This window comes from Lindgomyces ingoldianus (genome assembly GCF_010093535.1).
Source record: "Lindgomyces ingoldianus strain ATCC 200398 unplaced genomic scaffold BDR25scaffold_45, whole genome shotgun sequence".
Taxonomy (NCBI): domain Eukaryota; kingdom Fungi; phylum Ascomycota; class Dothideomycetes; order Pleosporales; family Lindgomycetaceae; genus Lindgomyces; species Lindgomyces ingoldianus.
Window position 1 is genome coordinate 290,650 of NW_022985206.1, and position 14,550 is coordinate 305,199.

Consider the following 14,550-nt stretch of genomic DNA (forward strand, 5'->3'; position numbering starts at 1 on the left):
ATAACCTACTTTAATGCGCTAACTATTACTGTTGTGTAAGAAGAGCACAGGGACCTAGCGTTGCCTACATGGGCCTAGTGTTGCGCCCGTGTTTTAGACAAGCAGCCTAAGACACTTAGCGCCTAAGCTCTTTATAAGCCTCTTATAGTTAATAGACTTACTCTTTATTACTCTCTAATTAGCAGTTGCAATAATTACTCTAAGCAAGCTTTGCTTTTACAGATTATTTATTATAAAATTTATTATATAGTCTTAAACCTTATGTAAGGGAAGTTTTTTTAAGTCTTTAAGAGTTTTAAACATACCTAAATAGTCCTAATATTTACTAAGAATAAGTTATTCTTCTGCTATATAGTATATTCTAGCCTATTTAATTTCTATGTCTTTAAATAGTGCTTTAAAAGTAACTTTTTTAGTTTCTTTTTTATAACTCTTATTGCTTAAGCTTTAGGCTCTTAGTAAGAGAATTTCTATAGTTTTACCTTTCTTAGAAAGTAGCTACTTCTTTATTTAGCTTAGAGGTGAATTAGACAGTTGTCTTTATAGCATGCTAACTAGGTTATTTTTACATAATTATTTAGTGTTTCTAGACTTATTGTTTTCTAATCTATTATAGAGTTGTGTTTCTGTAGCTAGTTATATCCTAGTATAGCTTAATAGCTTTCTTCAAGAGGGAGGATGCTAAGGGATCTTTATTCTAAGGTACTAGGGGTCTTAAGAGTTTCTGCATAAGTCTTAAGTCTAATTTATCCTCTCTTATATTCTAATAACAAGGCATTAGCTAGTCTTACTTTAAATAGGTTTTTTTTATCTAGTATAAAAAGCATTATTTTTCTACCTATGTTAAGTTAAGGGCAGTAAATGTACATCTACTATCTACTAGAGCTAGGCCCTGCTTTTCTTAGAATGTAAAGGTTATTATAAGGCTTTATTCTTTACCTTATTTAACTTTAACTAAGGCTTAGGTGTTATTAAAGTTTTTTTTATAAGCTAAAGTTCTATTAAAGCTTGTGTTTTTTAAGTTACTTTAAGAATTTATTTTTTTATTAATTTATTAGCTAGTTATAATATAGTCTACTAATTTATAGTCTTTATTATTAATTAAGTAGTAGTAAGAGAGCTAATTATCTAGCTAGCTAGCTTACTATTAGAAGTAGTAGAAGATGCATTAATTTTATAGGTTATAGTCTAGCCATAGTAATTTTTTATACGCTAAGGATTTCTAGCAGTGCTAGCAATTAGTTTCCTTATAGGTTAAAGTTATTCTATGCTAGCTTTAGTTTTTAACATTATGTTCCTAGAAAAGCTACTATCCTGCTTAATGCTTTATTCTCTAATGTTATGCGTAGGAATGTCTAGAGTAGTAATGCTAGGGGTATAGGCATTCTGTTAGGTTAAGGCAGAATAGGATTAGCTATGTCTGTGTCCACCTTAGGTAATCCTTTGTCTAAACTACCTGCACTAAGTGTTTCTTTTATTAGCAGGCTTTTATTATATAAGCAGCGCTACTGTACAGGACACATTATTCTGTGTTCTATTTAAGTGCTAGCGCTTTCTAACTAATAGCTAAGAGGGAAAGAAGTGTGCGTAGTTACTTATTGCTTAGGGCTAGGACTTTAAAAGTTACTGCCTTAATAAGCTCTTTCTTTTTTTTATCTCTAATTCTTATAAAGAATTCTTACTCGTCTTCTTTTTTTAGCATGTTATAAAGTGCTCTAGTAATTTATCTTATTACTTTATAAGTTTTATAGTTGTTTTTTATAGTCACCTTATAGTCTACTACTAGGGAATAGCGTCTATAGTTGTAGTAGGCTCTGCATCTCTAGTAGTAGTGCTGCTAAAAACGCCTAGTAAGCTTCTTAGTAAAAATTTCTTATATTTATTAATTAAAAGAGAACTGTTCTTATCCCTTTATAATCTTCTTTATAAATCCTCTTGCCTGTGTGCTAGTTTAGTATTCTTTAAGAATAGCTATTTTTTATAGCGCCTAATTAAAACTGTTAAACTCTTAAAATTTAACTTTCTAGGATAGTATAAAGCAAGTTACTAAAGAATAGTTTTTTTTATATTACTAGTAAAGAAAGTGTTCTAGCCTTTTATTTAGTTTTTTTTTATAAAACTATATTTAATAGTAATAGCTTTTATTACTATAGTAGTATTTTAATTCTTTACTTTTCTAGAGTCTAGGCATTTTTAGCAGAAGTAGCCTACTTTTCTATAGTTTAGGTAGGCTTTTTTTTAAAGCTACTTCTTCTACTTTTTATTTAACAGCAGCTTATTACCTTTTCTAAAAGTTTTATTCTTCTTTTAGAAGGTACTATATATGTGTTTTATGTAGCTAAGGTCTATTAGTTTTTTACTGTATTAAAAGACCTCCTTTCTAGGTGCTAGCTCTAGCCTTTATGCTGCTGCGCCTAGTTTCTTTTTGCGTTCCTATTCTCTATGTCTGTTATTATAGGTTACTACTTATTTAATGTACTTTTTAAGAGTGTCTAGTTTTTTATTCTACATAAACTTTTTTTAATTATGTTATGTAGTTTTTTATAAAACATTCTTTTTAAAGCCTTTTAGTCTGTCTACCTACAGATAGCTAGTTGTTTGCAGAAGCGTACTATGTAATGCTAGACTATGTCTTTTTCTTATTATAAAGTGTTTATTTTGTTAGCAGCTGCTTTTTCTTTATTAATTAGCTTATAGATTATAGTTAGAGCTTTTTTAAATAAATTAATGCTGCTAAATATCTTCTTTATTTTAAGTAAAAGTGCGCTACTATTTATTTTAAAGTTTATTTAATTATTAGCGTAAGGCTAGAACTAAACAGCTAGGGGGCTGTCTAGATGTAGTTCTATTTGCAAGATTATTTTCTTATAAGTTTAGAATGCTCCCTTGTTATATTACATGTACAGATAGCATTATGTAAAGAAAGGCTTAAAGTTCTTTAAGCTTCTTATAAAGAGTTTTAAAAGGGCTAGTCTTAAGTCTTTTTAGAAGTAATGCTAGCTTTCTTTTAGGCAGTGTTTCTAAGGTTTAACACCTTAAGTTATAAGGCTTAGATCTATGCTCTTGCATTTATAAGTTCTTAGTTCTAAGCTAACTAAGTAAGGGCTTGTTTTAGGGCTATAATTTCCTTACTTATAGTTCTTAGTTCTTTTAGTTTATCTTATAACGTACCTAACAGGCTGGCTAGCCACACAGGTTAGTAATAGAAAGTAGATAATAGTTATCTAAAGCATTAACATAATAAAGTAGGCTATTTTACTTTTTATTATTTTTAAAGGCTACTAGTACTTTTTTACCTAGTATAAAGAGAAGAATCTACCTTAAAACTAGGTTATTATAGTCTTTAAGAATAGCTAGATAATAAATAAGCTTAAGCTATAGTAGTTAAAGCACTTTAATAAGCATATAAAAAAAGGTTATAAGCGCTTATTAGCTTTTTATTATTAATAGCTATAAAAGCTATAACTTACTTAATTTTTAGTAGTACTATAAGAAAAATAAAATTATTACTATTTATATACTTTTACACTTATTACACCTCTTATAGCCTCTTAATGTAGGTTGTTTTACCTTTTTAAAGAAAGTATATAGGCGCTAAGCTAAAGATTTTATATATAACTAAATTACTTATATTATAAAACTTAAGTTTTTACTATGCTTTATACACGCTTATAATATAGTAATTACTTTTAGTAATATTTAAAAAAAGTTTTAAAGCGCTAGTTTAGTCCTATTTAACTTAAAATAGGTTAAAATAGCCTTTAATATCTAGTTATATACTTTATTACTACTACTACTTATTAATAATAAGCCTTAGCAGTTATAAACTCTAAGTAATATTTTTAAATCTAGGTTATAATTAATACTTATAAAAGTAAGAATTTAAAGGCATATAAATAGCTTACTAACATCTATAGTAGAAGCTTTTAAAAAGGTTTTAAAAAAGCAGCAATTATTATACATAAGCTAGTGTTAGCGTAAAAAAAGATTATAAAGCTTTAAGTAGTAAATAAGGCTGCTATGTAACATAAATTATATAAAAAAAAGTAAATTTAGGTAGAAAGAACTTTAATAGTTAAAGATAAAGCTTGTCTAACTGCTTTAAAAAAGTTTAAAGTGTATAGTAATAAAAAAAAGCTAAAAACATATGTTAGATATGCGCACCTACTGTTAAGACAGGAGGAACGTTTGACGAAAGCTGCTACATAGTACGAGCAATAAGCTCGAACAGTATGTTGCTGCAAATTGCAGCATGTTGCAGCATTTTGCAGCAAATTGCAGCAAATTGCAGCATGTTACAGCATTTTGCAGCATTTTGCAGCATGTTGCAGCAAATTGCAGCAAATTGCAGCATGTTACAGCATTTTGCAGCATTTTGCAGCAAATTGCAGCATGTTGCAAGCTGGTCGCGCATAGGGCTAGTGCGCGAGGGACTCGGATCGGAAAAACAAAAGCCGAGCAACACGAGTAGAGCAGAAAAAGGATCGATAAATCAATACAATCAATCATCATCCCATACATCATATCCAAACCCATCATTCATCTCAGGAAGCCTAGAAACAGTGCTTCAATCTGACAACATAAGTGCACGCTAAAGAAAGTAAGCTAAGTTAAAAGTAATATAAGTAGTGTAATTAAACTAGGCATAACTTACATATATGTAAGTAAGTAGTAGAAGTAGACTTTAAATAATATCTTATGTTGTATTACTCTATATAGGGCTAAAGTAGGCTGTTTTGCGCTAGAATAGGGTAGTTTTAGTAGGGGCTTAGCAAAAGTGGCTGGCTAACCTGTGTGGCCGGCTAACCTGTTAGGTACGTTATAGTGTTTATTTACTCTATTAGAGCTTCTTTATTTAGTAAGAGGTTCTTATTTATGCCTAAGAGGGGTGCACTACTTATTTCTAAGTTAGTAGTAGTTTTTCTAGGATTTGTACTTTATTAGAGGAGGGGGTAGTAATTAATGTTATAATTACTACTTAGGGGAGTCCTAATTTAGGATGCCCTGAGCACGTAGAGTAATGTTAGGTAACAGAGAATATGGGGGAGCCTTCCTGGGATGTACAGTCTTCGGTGTGACTCTGGGCAGGGAGGAATGTAGGGGGCTGAATTGTGGTTTGCCCTTAGACAGTGGTATAGGCGCTGGGTTAAACAGTCCTGGGAACAGAAGTGGAGGTATATATAGTGCAAGATATACAACTAGTATTGCAGCCTGTTCTAAGGCTAGAATGCTACTTAGTCTATATAAAAATAAACTAAACTTTAATTATACCTTTCTAAAGGCTAATTAACTTAGCTTTATATACACATCTAAGTCTGCTACCTCTTGTAGTCCTTAGCCTTGTCTGTATTCCTAGTGCAGCTGTCGCCCTGCCTAGCTGTTGTGCTTAGCCTCTGCTAAGCCTTGCAGCTTTGCTGCATAGCTGCTGCGCTTAGCTGCGCTAAGCTTTGTAGTCCTGCAGGCGTTCCCTTATTAGACAGCGCGTCCACCCATCTCCTGTTCTGGAGGGGCGGAATCGGTGGGTATTGTGGCGTTTCCCGGCTCTTCCCATTCAAGCGTAAAGGGGTTCCAAGCTTGTTTGTTTACGTAGTAGGGGTTATCATTTGGGTTTTGTCTGGTCCACTTGTGGACTGTAACAGCCCTAGGGTTATAGTTTATATAAAGTTAGTAGTAAGTAAAAAAAAGTTTTAAGTTTCTTAAGTTCTTAGTAAAGAGCTTTAAAAAAGCTTAGTAAAGTAACTTTTTTACTAGCATGCTTATCTATTTGTTTAACTTATAGCAAAGAGTGCTTAGCTTAATTTATAAGTTAGTTAGAAGGTTTATGCTCTCTAATAAAGCTGCGCCTGCTATAGACAAATCTCTAAAGAGAGGTGTTAAAAGATTTATACTTTGTTTTAAAAAGAGTAGTAATTAATGTTATAATCTCTACTTAGTAGGGGCACTTTTGCTTAGTTAAGTACTTAGGCTAGAAGAGTGTAGGGAATTAGAGTAGAGGACACGCGACAGCGCAGGTGTACAGCCTAAGCAGAGCGGGTTTAGGCTTAGAGGATGGGGCCTAACTGTGGTTTGCCCTTATGACAGCAGTATAGGCGCTTAGGTTAAACAGTCTGTATAGACAAGATTAGAGGTATATATAGTGCAAGATATGCGAAGATGGCCTGGGGGGGTAGGAAAATACATATAAAGATCACCTCCTGTTACAGTATTAGAACTTCCATTCTTTCTCTAAGCAGATTCCTTCCGACACTGTACAACTACTACCACACTGAAAATGTTCTCATTTTTTTGGAGGCCCCAACAGCCAGATTTGGAGACTGAACAGAAGCAGGGGAGAGGTAAAAAGTTCCTCGAATGCCATGAGTGCAAGAAGAAAGATGTCAATTTCTTTCATCAAGGGTGGGAAGGTCTGCAAAGAGTGCAAACATCCTGGATGCAAAGATTGCACAACTTACCGGACTCCGAGTTGGGAGGGGGGACGGGATGGAGATTGCAGGATGTGAACGCGATTTCGATTCATGAGAAGCCGGCATAAGAAGCCCATAGTTGTGTGATGCGGGATGTTTTAGCTCATAGTAGCAATTAAATCAGTAACCCTAGTAATACCAATACGTTTGAATGAAGCTCTTCGTAATACGCTTTTCTAAAAATGCACCCTTCTTCAATCCCAGGCATTAGTAATTTACATTTTGAAGACGTTACTCGTATAGCTTTTGTTCTCCGTCTTCTTACACCTTAATAACCTTTGTGACATCAAACAGCCCTCTCTTTTCTTTCTCCGCGAGCCCATCCCTTAGTAGTCCCTTCTCTTCTTCTCCCACACAACCTCGCTGATTACTCACAACCTTGACACCATACTTCTTGAACTCACCTGTTCGGCCAGTGGATCCACAGAGCCAGACTTTGACTCCTGCCCAGTCTATGCCCCGCAGTAATTCTGTACCATATGCGGAACACCATGGCGAGCCGACTTGCCACGGGGGGAGGGCTTCTCGAAGTTCTGGCGCAAACGACGTTACCACAACGAGTGTACGCGTCGTCGTAGAAGACGAGGTATTGCGCTTGACTTCACTCAGCAACCAAGCGAGGTCGGTAACATATGCAGCATTATGTGATTTGATACTCCAATCTCGAATTCCTTGTGCCTTGTCGAACTCAGGGACTTTCTTCAGCACAGCCGACTCTGCATCCTCTGGGATGTTGCTCCAAAGTGTACACCCTAGTAACGAAATTTCGGTGTCGGGCACATCAACCCGTCGCTTATCTAGAAGGATTAGCCTACCCTTTAGGCGATCTTCTTGCTCTAGCTTTCGTGCAAGCTCAAGTCCGTCGGGGATAGCGAGGCCATGGAACTCAAGGGATCCAAGAACGAAGAAGACGCGTTCGTAAAGGTTGCATCGCCGGATGAGGAATGAGAGGTATGATTCGTAGTCGATAAGGCGACCAATGTTTCCAGCAAGTATTAAGTATGGCGATGTAACGGGGATGTGAAATGTCAGATACTGTGAGTCGTGGTTCAGATGTAGGTCGGAGAGAACCTGGAAAGTAGTCTTGGGAGAGGAAAAGATGCCTGAGAGTCGCTTCATGGAGGGTTAGGATGAAAGTCTGGAGGCGATTACAAGTATGGTAGGTAGAGCTGATGTTGTTTGTAGAAAAGTAGCAAAAATAATACGCCGTTATGAATTTAGACGGAAATCTTAGAATGGGAGTAGCTCCTCATCAAAAGGGATCGAGTATCTTGAATAATATAGTTGGTTAGGGAGAAATTGCGAAGATGAAGGAAACCCACCAACAGTACGCTCTACATTCTATATAAGAACTATTTTCAATGTGGGTCGATATTAGTGAGATTGAACGGGTTCGTTGTTTTCTGGATTGAGGCTGGCTGCGACCCACGCCCGGGCTGAGATCATCACCACACTCGTCCTGCAGCCCTACCTCCAGTATTATGCACAATAGAGGAATAAATAGATCGACTAAGCTCCGCGATATCCGTCATTGGAGGCGATGCTTTTCGTTGTGCATTCAGTGTGGTCGTGCGAACGACTGTTGGCTGATGGAGGACGTGGCTGTGAGGGGAGCTGAAGGCAAGCGTTGAATTTAGAAATTGTACCAGCCAAAAAAGGGCTAGTGAGCGATGATGTGAGCATCGGCCCTTCCGTCTCCCGTCGGGAAGAACTCAATCTTCCGCTCCGAGGGAGCTTATCCCCGAATTTTAGGCCTTCACGTCTGGCCTTCCTGTCTGGCCTTCCTTTCATCAATCTCATGGCCGATTTCATCTATCGAACACCGTCTGAAGAAATAAACAAATATTGTATATTTGTCGCTTCCCCATTCCTCACTCATATATTATCTCGAAGTTTGGAGGCCAATTGCGTGCCTTGGACTCTGCGGCTCTCCGCCAAGGCAATCTGTTTCGTGTCGCACAACAGTTTTTCTTCCACTTTTCAATCCGTTCACGTTTCCACTTTTGCTCCAAGGTAGTTGGCGTATTATACCGACACATTCTACCCTCCTATGCTGGATAGCAAGCTTCATTCAACTCTCATATATCGGATTACAAGATTCTGAAGAGCTGGGATGGTCTCTTCCGCGAGTTGTTGGCTCTGAACCCGTCGCAGTTTCGAAATCGACATCACCTGCCTTCTGGCGAGTTGGTTCATTCTCGTTCTTAGGTCTTGAAGTCTAATCGATCTTTTTCAGTCAAACATTTCTGCCTATTAGCACCTTGTCAAAGCAAGCGAGGAGCTCGGAACATCTTGGAGCATAGCCAGAGAGGAGAGGTGTTCACAGCACGAGCTCTTGGATGATATCATTTGAAGAGCTTGCTATGCTGTTCGGGCAATTTTAGCGATATGGAGCAGCTGGAGTTCGGATTCGGAGCAAATATATATTAACCTCTTCAGGCACGGATCACTCGAAGGGTACATCGACTCTGTCAAGCGAGAGCCTGCCCGCTGGTTTGGTCTTACATGCATAGTATCCAGGTTCCAGGCATCGGTGATTCCCATCAGCACTCCAATCCAGGTCGCATTGGATTCCGGGATGGTCCAGCTGCATTTTCAATGCGTTTCGTTATCCGGCTAAATCGTACCTGCTCACCCCAACATACATCTTATCGCGCCAGTGTAGGATTCGCATTCGTTCATGCTCCTACTGGGCTCTTCGAGAGTTAGACGACTCTCGACTCTATATAATCAAACTATCGAACCCTCTTTGAGCGGCATCTCCCTTGTCCTAAACGAAACTGCTGGTTGCAACCGCACTCTGCGACGAACAATTGGATCATAGATGAGCCTGAATCTTGCCCATGTTGAGACTCACTGACTCAATCTTTCTCTTGCAAACTAGGCACGGCTCGAAATTAACGAAGGTGATCTACTGCTCGCTAGCTTGGGCAACATTCGATGTACACTAATTATAGGCTCTCAACCTACTACCAGGACCGGATCGACGGATCTCCATATATTGCGTGGCGCATCACCGAACCTGGATGAGGTGTTGAGGCTGTACGAGCGATCGTGGGCTCGGGAGCCTGACGTTTCCCACCAGACTGCTGCACGGAATTTCCCAATTCGCCCAGCTTGGACATGAAAATCGGCGTTGGGTTGACCTTTACGTCTAACATCTGGGACCTGAGGTCTCTCTTCACCTGGATGGAATTGTCATAGGTGACTGGTAATGCCAATTGTCCTTCCCGGAGATTCCTCTCGCTACGGTACCTTACCACAGTATCCAAAATTCAGTGCCTGTTCGCGTCAAAGTTTTGTGCGACTTTCCTGAAAGAACCGAGCGCCTGCAAGAACAATATAAGTTGCGTATTGGAGTACCTGTGGTCTACGGCGTGCAGGTCGTATTTCGTTGTTGCAGTTTGGAGGCTTGCATTATTCATCCGGATGAACCCTTCACCCAATCAAAAAACTGACAATTCCTCTCTTGGCAGTCAGAATCTTATCATCCGACGAGCGTCACGTCGTAGGAGCTTCGCCAGACACCACTGTTCAACCTCAAGCGACCGGAAAGACGGGCAGATCCCACATTTCAAGTTTCCTGAACCATTTTTGGACCCCATGTGGTGACCCTGTGATCTCGTATTAATATATCTTTCGACCTCCAGAGCTTCATGGAGGTAGACTTGCGAGAATTTGCAGCCCTTTCTGTCCGATGCACAAGAACCAGACGAACGGCTGAGTTCCCTCACAGTTCTCATGTAGCCTATAAGTACTTCCCCAACCTCTGGTTTCTCTTTCTTCTCCATATTCGCTCTCCTTCATTGCCAGCATTCATTCTGGGAGTTCGGGTAGATACCCTTTCGTTTCCCTATCCACTATGAAATCTCTTCTCTTCCTCTCTGGATATGCCCTCATCACATACCTACCTTCCTCGATCGCCTACCCGGGCATGAAGGATTCTCTTTCTGACCTCCACCGCGCCGCCAATGTCCCTCGCGCAGACGCAAAACAATTGATTGGCGATCTCAAAACGCTCAAAGATACTCAACTAACTACCATCGGCAAAGATATCAAAGCCATCATCCTTGGGACAAAAGATGCCCGCTCCAATACCATCGACACCTCAGTCCCGCCTGGTACTGTCGACAGCGCCGCATGCAAAGCCGACCTGTGCTGCGTCTGGAAATGGATTTCGTATGAAATGACTGCGCGGTTTAACGGCACCTCTGGACGTTGCACAAAACTTGCGAGAGGCGCTGTAAGGCTCGGTTTCCATGATGCCGCTGTTTGGAGTAATACGACGACTTATGGCGGCGCAGATGGGAGTATTTTGCTCACGGACGAAATTAGTCGGAGTGATAATAACGGGCTGAGTGCGATTGGGGATCAGATGAAGACCTGGTATAACAAATATCATCAATATGGTGTCAGCATGGCCGACCTGATCCAGATGGGCGCCAACATCGCAACAGTTGTCTGCCCACTTGGCCCACGCATCCGGTCCTTCGTCGGCCGCAAAGACAATGCAAAAGCTGGCCCCACTGCCCTGATCCCCGATGTTGCTGACTCCGCGGATAAAATCATCAAGCTGTTCGCAGCGAAGACAATTGATGTGCATGATCTGGTGGCACTAGTAGGTGCACACACTACCTCCCAGCAGCATTTTGTGGATACGAGTAGAGATGGCGATCCGCAGGATAGTACACCGGGAGTGTGGGATGTGGCATTTTATGGGCAGACGACGGGGAGTCCGCCACCCAGGGTGCTTAAGTTTGCGAGTGATGTTAAATTGAGCCAGGATACGAGGGCGAAGACTGAGTGGCAGCAGTTTATCGGCGCCCAGTCGCATTGGAATGAGGTAAGCAATAATCTCCTCGAAGCTTTCCCAGTAATAATCCCCCGCCGCCTTCCCAACCCCTTCGAATTGTCTACGTACTCCACGACGGCCGTGCAAAGAAGTAGATGATTAATAATCGGGGTGGCAGGATTACGCAAAAGCATACACCCGACTTTCCCTTCTCGGCGTAAATAACATCAACGATTTGAAAGAGTGCACGCAAGTGCTTCCGCCAGAACGCACGGCCTTTGTGAATGAAGATCAGGTGGTGCTGGATATGTGGTTGCAGGGCCAGTTTAATCAGTTGAATAACATGGTCGATGATGCGATTATGTTGACAGGGATTATTACAACAAATCCGTAGGTAGTGGAGGTGTGTGTAATGTGTATATGTGAAGTCGTGTGCGGAATGGAATTTTTATTTAGGTTAGCCTTTTCTGTGAAACAACTAACAGGTGCTAAAGACAGGTGTTCATGTGCGCTATTTAGCTAGTCGATTCACACCCTATTTAGATATGCGTATCGGTCCTCTTCCTATCCTGATACCGCCATGGTTTCTTGAAGAAGTTGGGCGGGTTGTGGCGAGCGCCCTCTTTCCACTGTCAAAGCGTTAGTACCCATTCACCACCCCTCCACCAAACAAAAGCAGAAACCCCACTCACATATTCATATTCAATCTACTCATCCTCCCTCATCTATTACTGAGACACCTACATCTACCTCTCCAATTCCAGCGCCAACGGCACTACCCCCGCCTCTAAAATATACTCTTCCCGCACCCCAACAACTCTTCTAACACTCCGGCTTCTCTCTCCACTAAATTCTCCACCTCCCCTAGATCTATCCTTATATTATAAAGCGGCCATTTCCCCGTTCCTTTCGGTTTCGGATTAAACCCGATTTTCCAGTCACCCTTGCGAACAGCCGCCCGCCCGCACGTTTCTCAGCCTTGAATAAAGTCTTGCGGGTGGATAGTGTCTTGTTTGTCTAAGATAAATGGGAGCATAGATTTGCCGCGCATGGCTACAATCTCCTTGGCTTTATACCTCGGCGCTAGATGTGGTACGCCCTCCATATCTAGTATCGTTGGAATCACATCCTTGATCGTCGCAAAGGTATCCGTGATCGCATCCACACGTTCATCCGCTAGCATACCCTCTAGGAACTTCGCGATAAATAGGACACACACACCTTCCATTGTGTATGCTTTGTAGAACCGACTCGGCGCTGTGGAGGCAACGGGGTCCATGCCAGATAAACGAATCTCCGTTTCCGAGATTCTCCGGGGAATTTTTATAGTATTTGTAGAGGTGTTGCATCATCTGGCTTTGAACGATAGGGTAAGCTTCGTATGATCGATGCAGGAGACCATGCCGGTAGAACATTCCATGGCGCGGGAGGAGAGTTGGCGTTCGAAAGTGACCATTTCGGACCAGAGTTTTACTTCGTCGGCGACAACAGGATGCGGCGTTACGTCTTGCGGGGTCATGCCTAATTCCTTCAACTTCTGTAATCTCGTTTCTCGAAGTACATCAGGGCCATCATCGTATGCCCTCCTGTACTTCGCAACGAATACTTGCGGCGCTTGGAGGGGCTAGTGCGGTGCGGTGAAGGGTAGGTATGCGAAGAATGGACGGACGGTGTCGGGGTTGGCAGTATTTCCATCTTTCCATTCGCGTAGATAGTCCAGGAATTTGGAACCATAACCATTGGAGGAGAACCCGTTTTCCGGGAGGTGCCGGACGTAGTCGCTATTTTCAAAGCCTAGGACTATGAACGACAAGGTCATGAAGTTGGGGATTGTGTCGACGGTGGATTTATCGAAGGTCGGTTCATAGGCGTAGTTGTTGCTGGAGAAACTAGTGGCGATGATGTATATGGGATGCATGGCCAGTGGGTAGGAATAATGAGAAGGGCGGAAAGATATGAAATAGAGAGCAAGGGAGCTTACTTGCATGCTGGTAAATTAGTAAAGGATATCTTGAATCCACGGGCTTTGGGAGAGCGCTCTGGGGTGAGGCCCAGATGCCATTTTCCGGACATGAGGGTCGCGTAGCCGGTGTCAGCGAGGACTTCGCTTACTAGGTGATCTTAGCCCGAAGTGATGAAAGTTTGGATGTTCGAAGGCTCGAGGACGTTGCGTGATCGGTCTTATCACCATCGGATTTTGGTACAGCATATGCCAAAGATCCGGTCACGGGTTTTAGCTTCATCAAAATTCGAGCTGAAGACGGAATCTTTCACGATACGGCATCCATGAAGGTCGTTAAGGATGTCACATACCTGCAACAACTCGTTCATTCAGATATCTCTCGTAACCTGGCATGCTTCGTTGAGGCGCAGCTCACATGTTTCATTTAGGATCATTTTGACAAGAGATGTTGGTCCATTTGATCAAATTACCTAAGCCTGTGCTGGTGTGTACCTGTCATAAGCATAGCACGGGAAGGAGAACATGTAGCTGCAGCATAAAAGTCTGCGAATCGGAGACCTTCTTGTGCAAGCTATTGGAAATCATCAGCTTGGCGGAAGGATATTGCATGAGGAGGAAGGTAGGGGTTGGTAGATGCACGATCAATCATAGCCCCTGCCATCTCGTTTCTCTTAGAGACATGGCCAGAACCCTCACAATGGTGTCTTGGGTGGAAGACTCGATGCCGCTGGATGCCAATGGGCTTGATTGGTCATACCTTGTAGAGATTAGGGGCTTGGATTTCGCCGCTGAAGCATCCGATGTTGCTGAAGCCGAGATCGTCTGCGAGGATAATGAGGAAGTTGGGGCATTTCTTTTGAGCCATTCTGGCTGGCAACTGTGGGACAATTGGAGGTACCTGGAAGACTTCTCAATCGTGTGTGCACTGAAAGAGGCGAAGAACAAAGTACTGCTTGAACAAGGAACAAATTGCCCTGTGAAAAAGCCCGAATCTTCATGGGAAGTGGAAATAGACTCCAATTAAATGAAGCCCTAACTGCTCTTGTCTGCATCCACAAGTTCCTGGGTATGGTAACCCGTCATCAGGGGCGCTGGGCGCTCCCCGCACCAATGACGAAGCTTCTCATGACGTTCCCTACAGAGTCGTCCATTCCCCCTTCCGTCTGCCCCTGATCCACCTCGCAAATATCTGACAGACGCTGTATCAGGGAATGTCTTCCTCGTGGCTTGCAGATACCTGTAAGTGCGTGCAACCTGAGACTACATGACAGGGAGGGGTAGGATGCCGACGCGTTGAGTGGGGATCGAGCACAAGCGGAGAGTTGCTATCC

The 14,550-nt window shown here is 41.6% G+C and overlaps 4 protein-coding genes across 4 annotated transcripts; 2 read left to right on the forward strand and 2 right to left on the reverse strand.

Annotated features, from left to right (window-relative positions):
- Positions 1–6,596: 6,596 nt before the first annotated feature.
- Positions 6,597–8,050, reverse strand: BDR25DRAFT_307198 (ser/Thr protein phosphatase superfamily). Its single transcript, XM_033690797.1, has 2 exons — positions 7,787–8,050; positions 6,597–7,734 (listed from the first exon to the last, which is right to left on the reverse strand). Exon 2 carries the CDS (start codon positions 7,581–7,583, stop codon positions 6,726–6,728), a length of 858 nt encoding a protein of 285 aa, XP_033541331.1. The 5' UTR covers positions 7,584–7,734; positions 7,787–8,050; the 3' UTR covers positions 6,597–6,725.
- Positions 8,051–10,326: 2,276 nt separating this feature from the next.
- Positions 10,327–11,650, forward strand: BDR25DRAFT_242295 (heme peroxidase; the record flags this gene model as incomplete). The annotated part of the gene is made up of 2 exons (XM_033685779.1): positions 10,327–11,307; positions 11,435–11,650. The coding sequence occupies 2 exons, from the start codon at positions 10,327–10,329 to the stop codon at positions 11,648–11,650; spliced, it is 1,197 nt and encodes a 398-aa protein (XP_033541332.1).
- Positions 11,651–12,132: 482 nt separating this feature from the next.
- Positions 12,133–13,329, reverse strand: BDR25DRAFT_361563 (uncharacterized protein; the record flags this gene model as incomplete). The annotated part of the gene is made up of 5 exons (XM_033696437.1): positions 12,133–12,273; positions 12,314–12,566; positions 12,621–12,880; positions 12,926–13,236; positions 13,278–13,329. The coding sequence occupies 5 exons, from the start codon at positions 13,327–13,329 to the stop codon at positions 12,133–12,135; spliced, it is 1,017 nt and encodes a 338-aa protein (XP_033541333.1).
- Positions 13,330–13,916: 587 nt separating this feature from the next.
- Positions 13,917–14,243, forward strand: BDR25DRAFT_319218 (uncharacterized protein; the record flags this gene model as incomplete). Its single annotated transcript, XM_033691803.1, has 1 exon — positions 13,917–14,243. The coding sequence occupies one exon, from the start codon at positions 13,917–13,919 to the stop codon at positions 14,241–14,243; it is 327 nt and encodes a 108-aa protein (XP_033541334.1).
- Between the last annotated feature and the right edge of the window lie 307 nt (positions 14,244–14,550).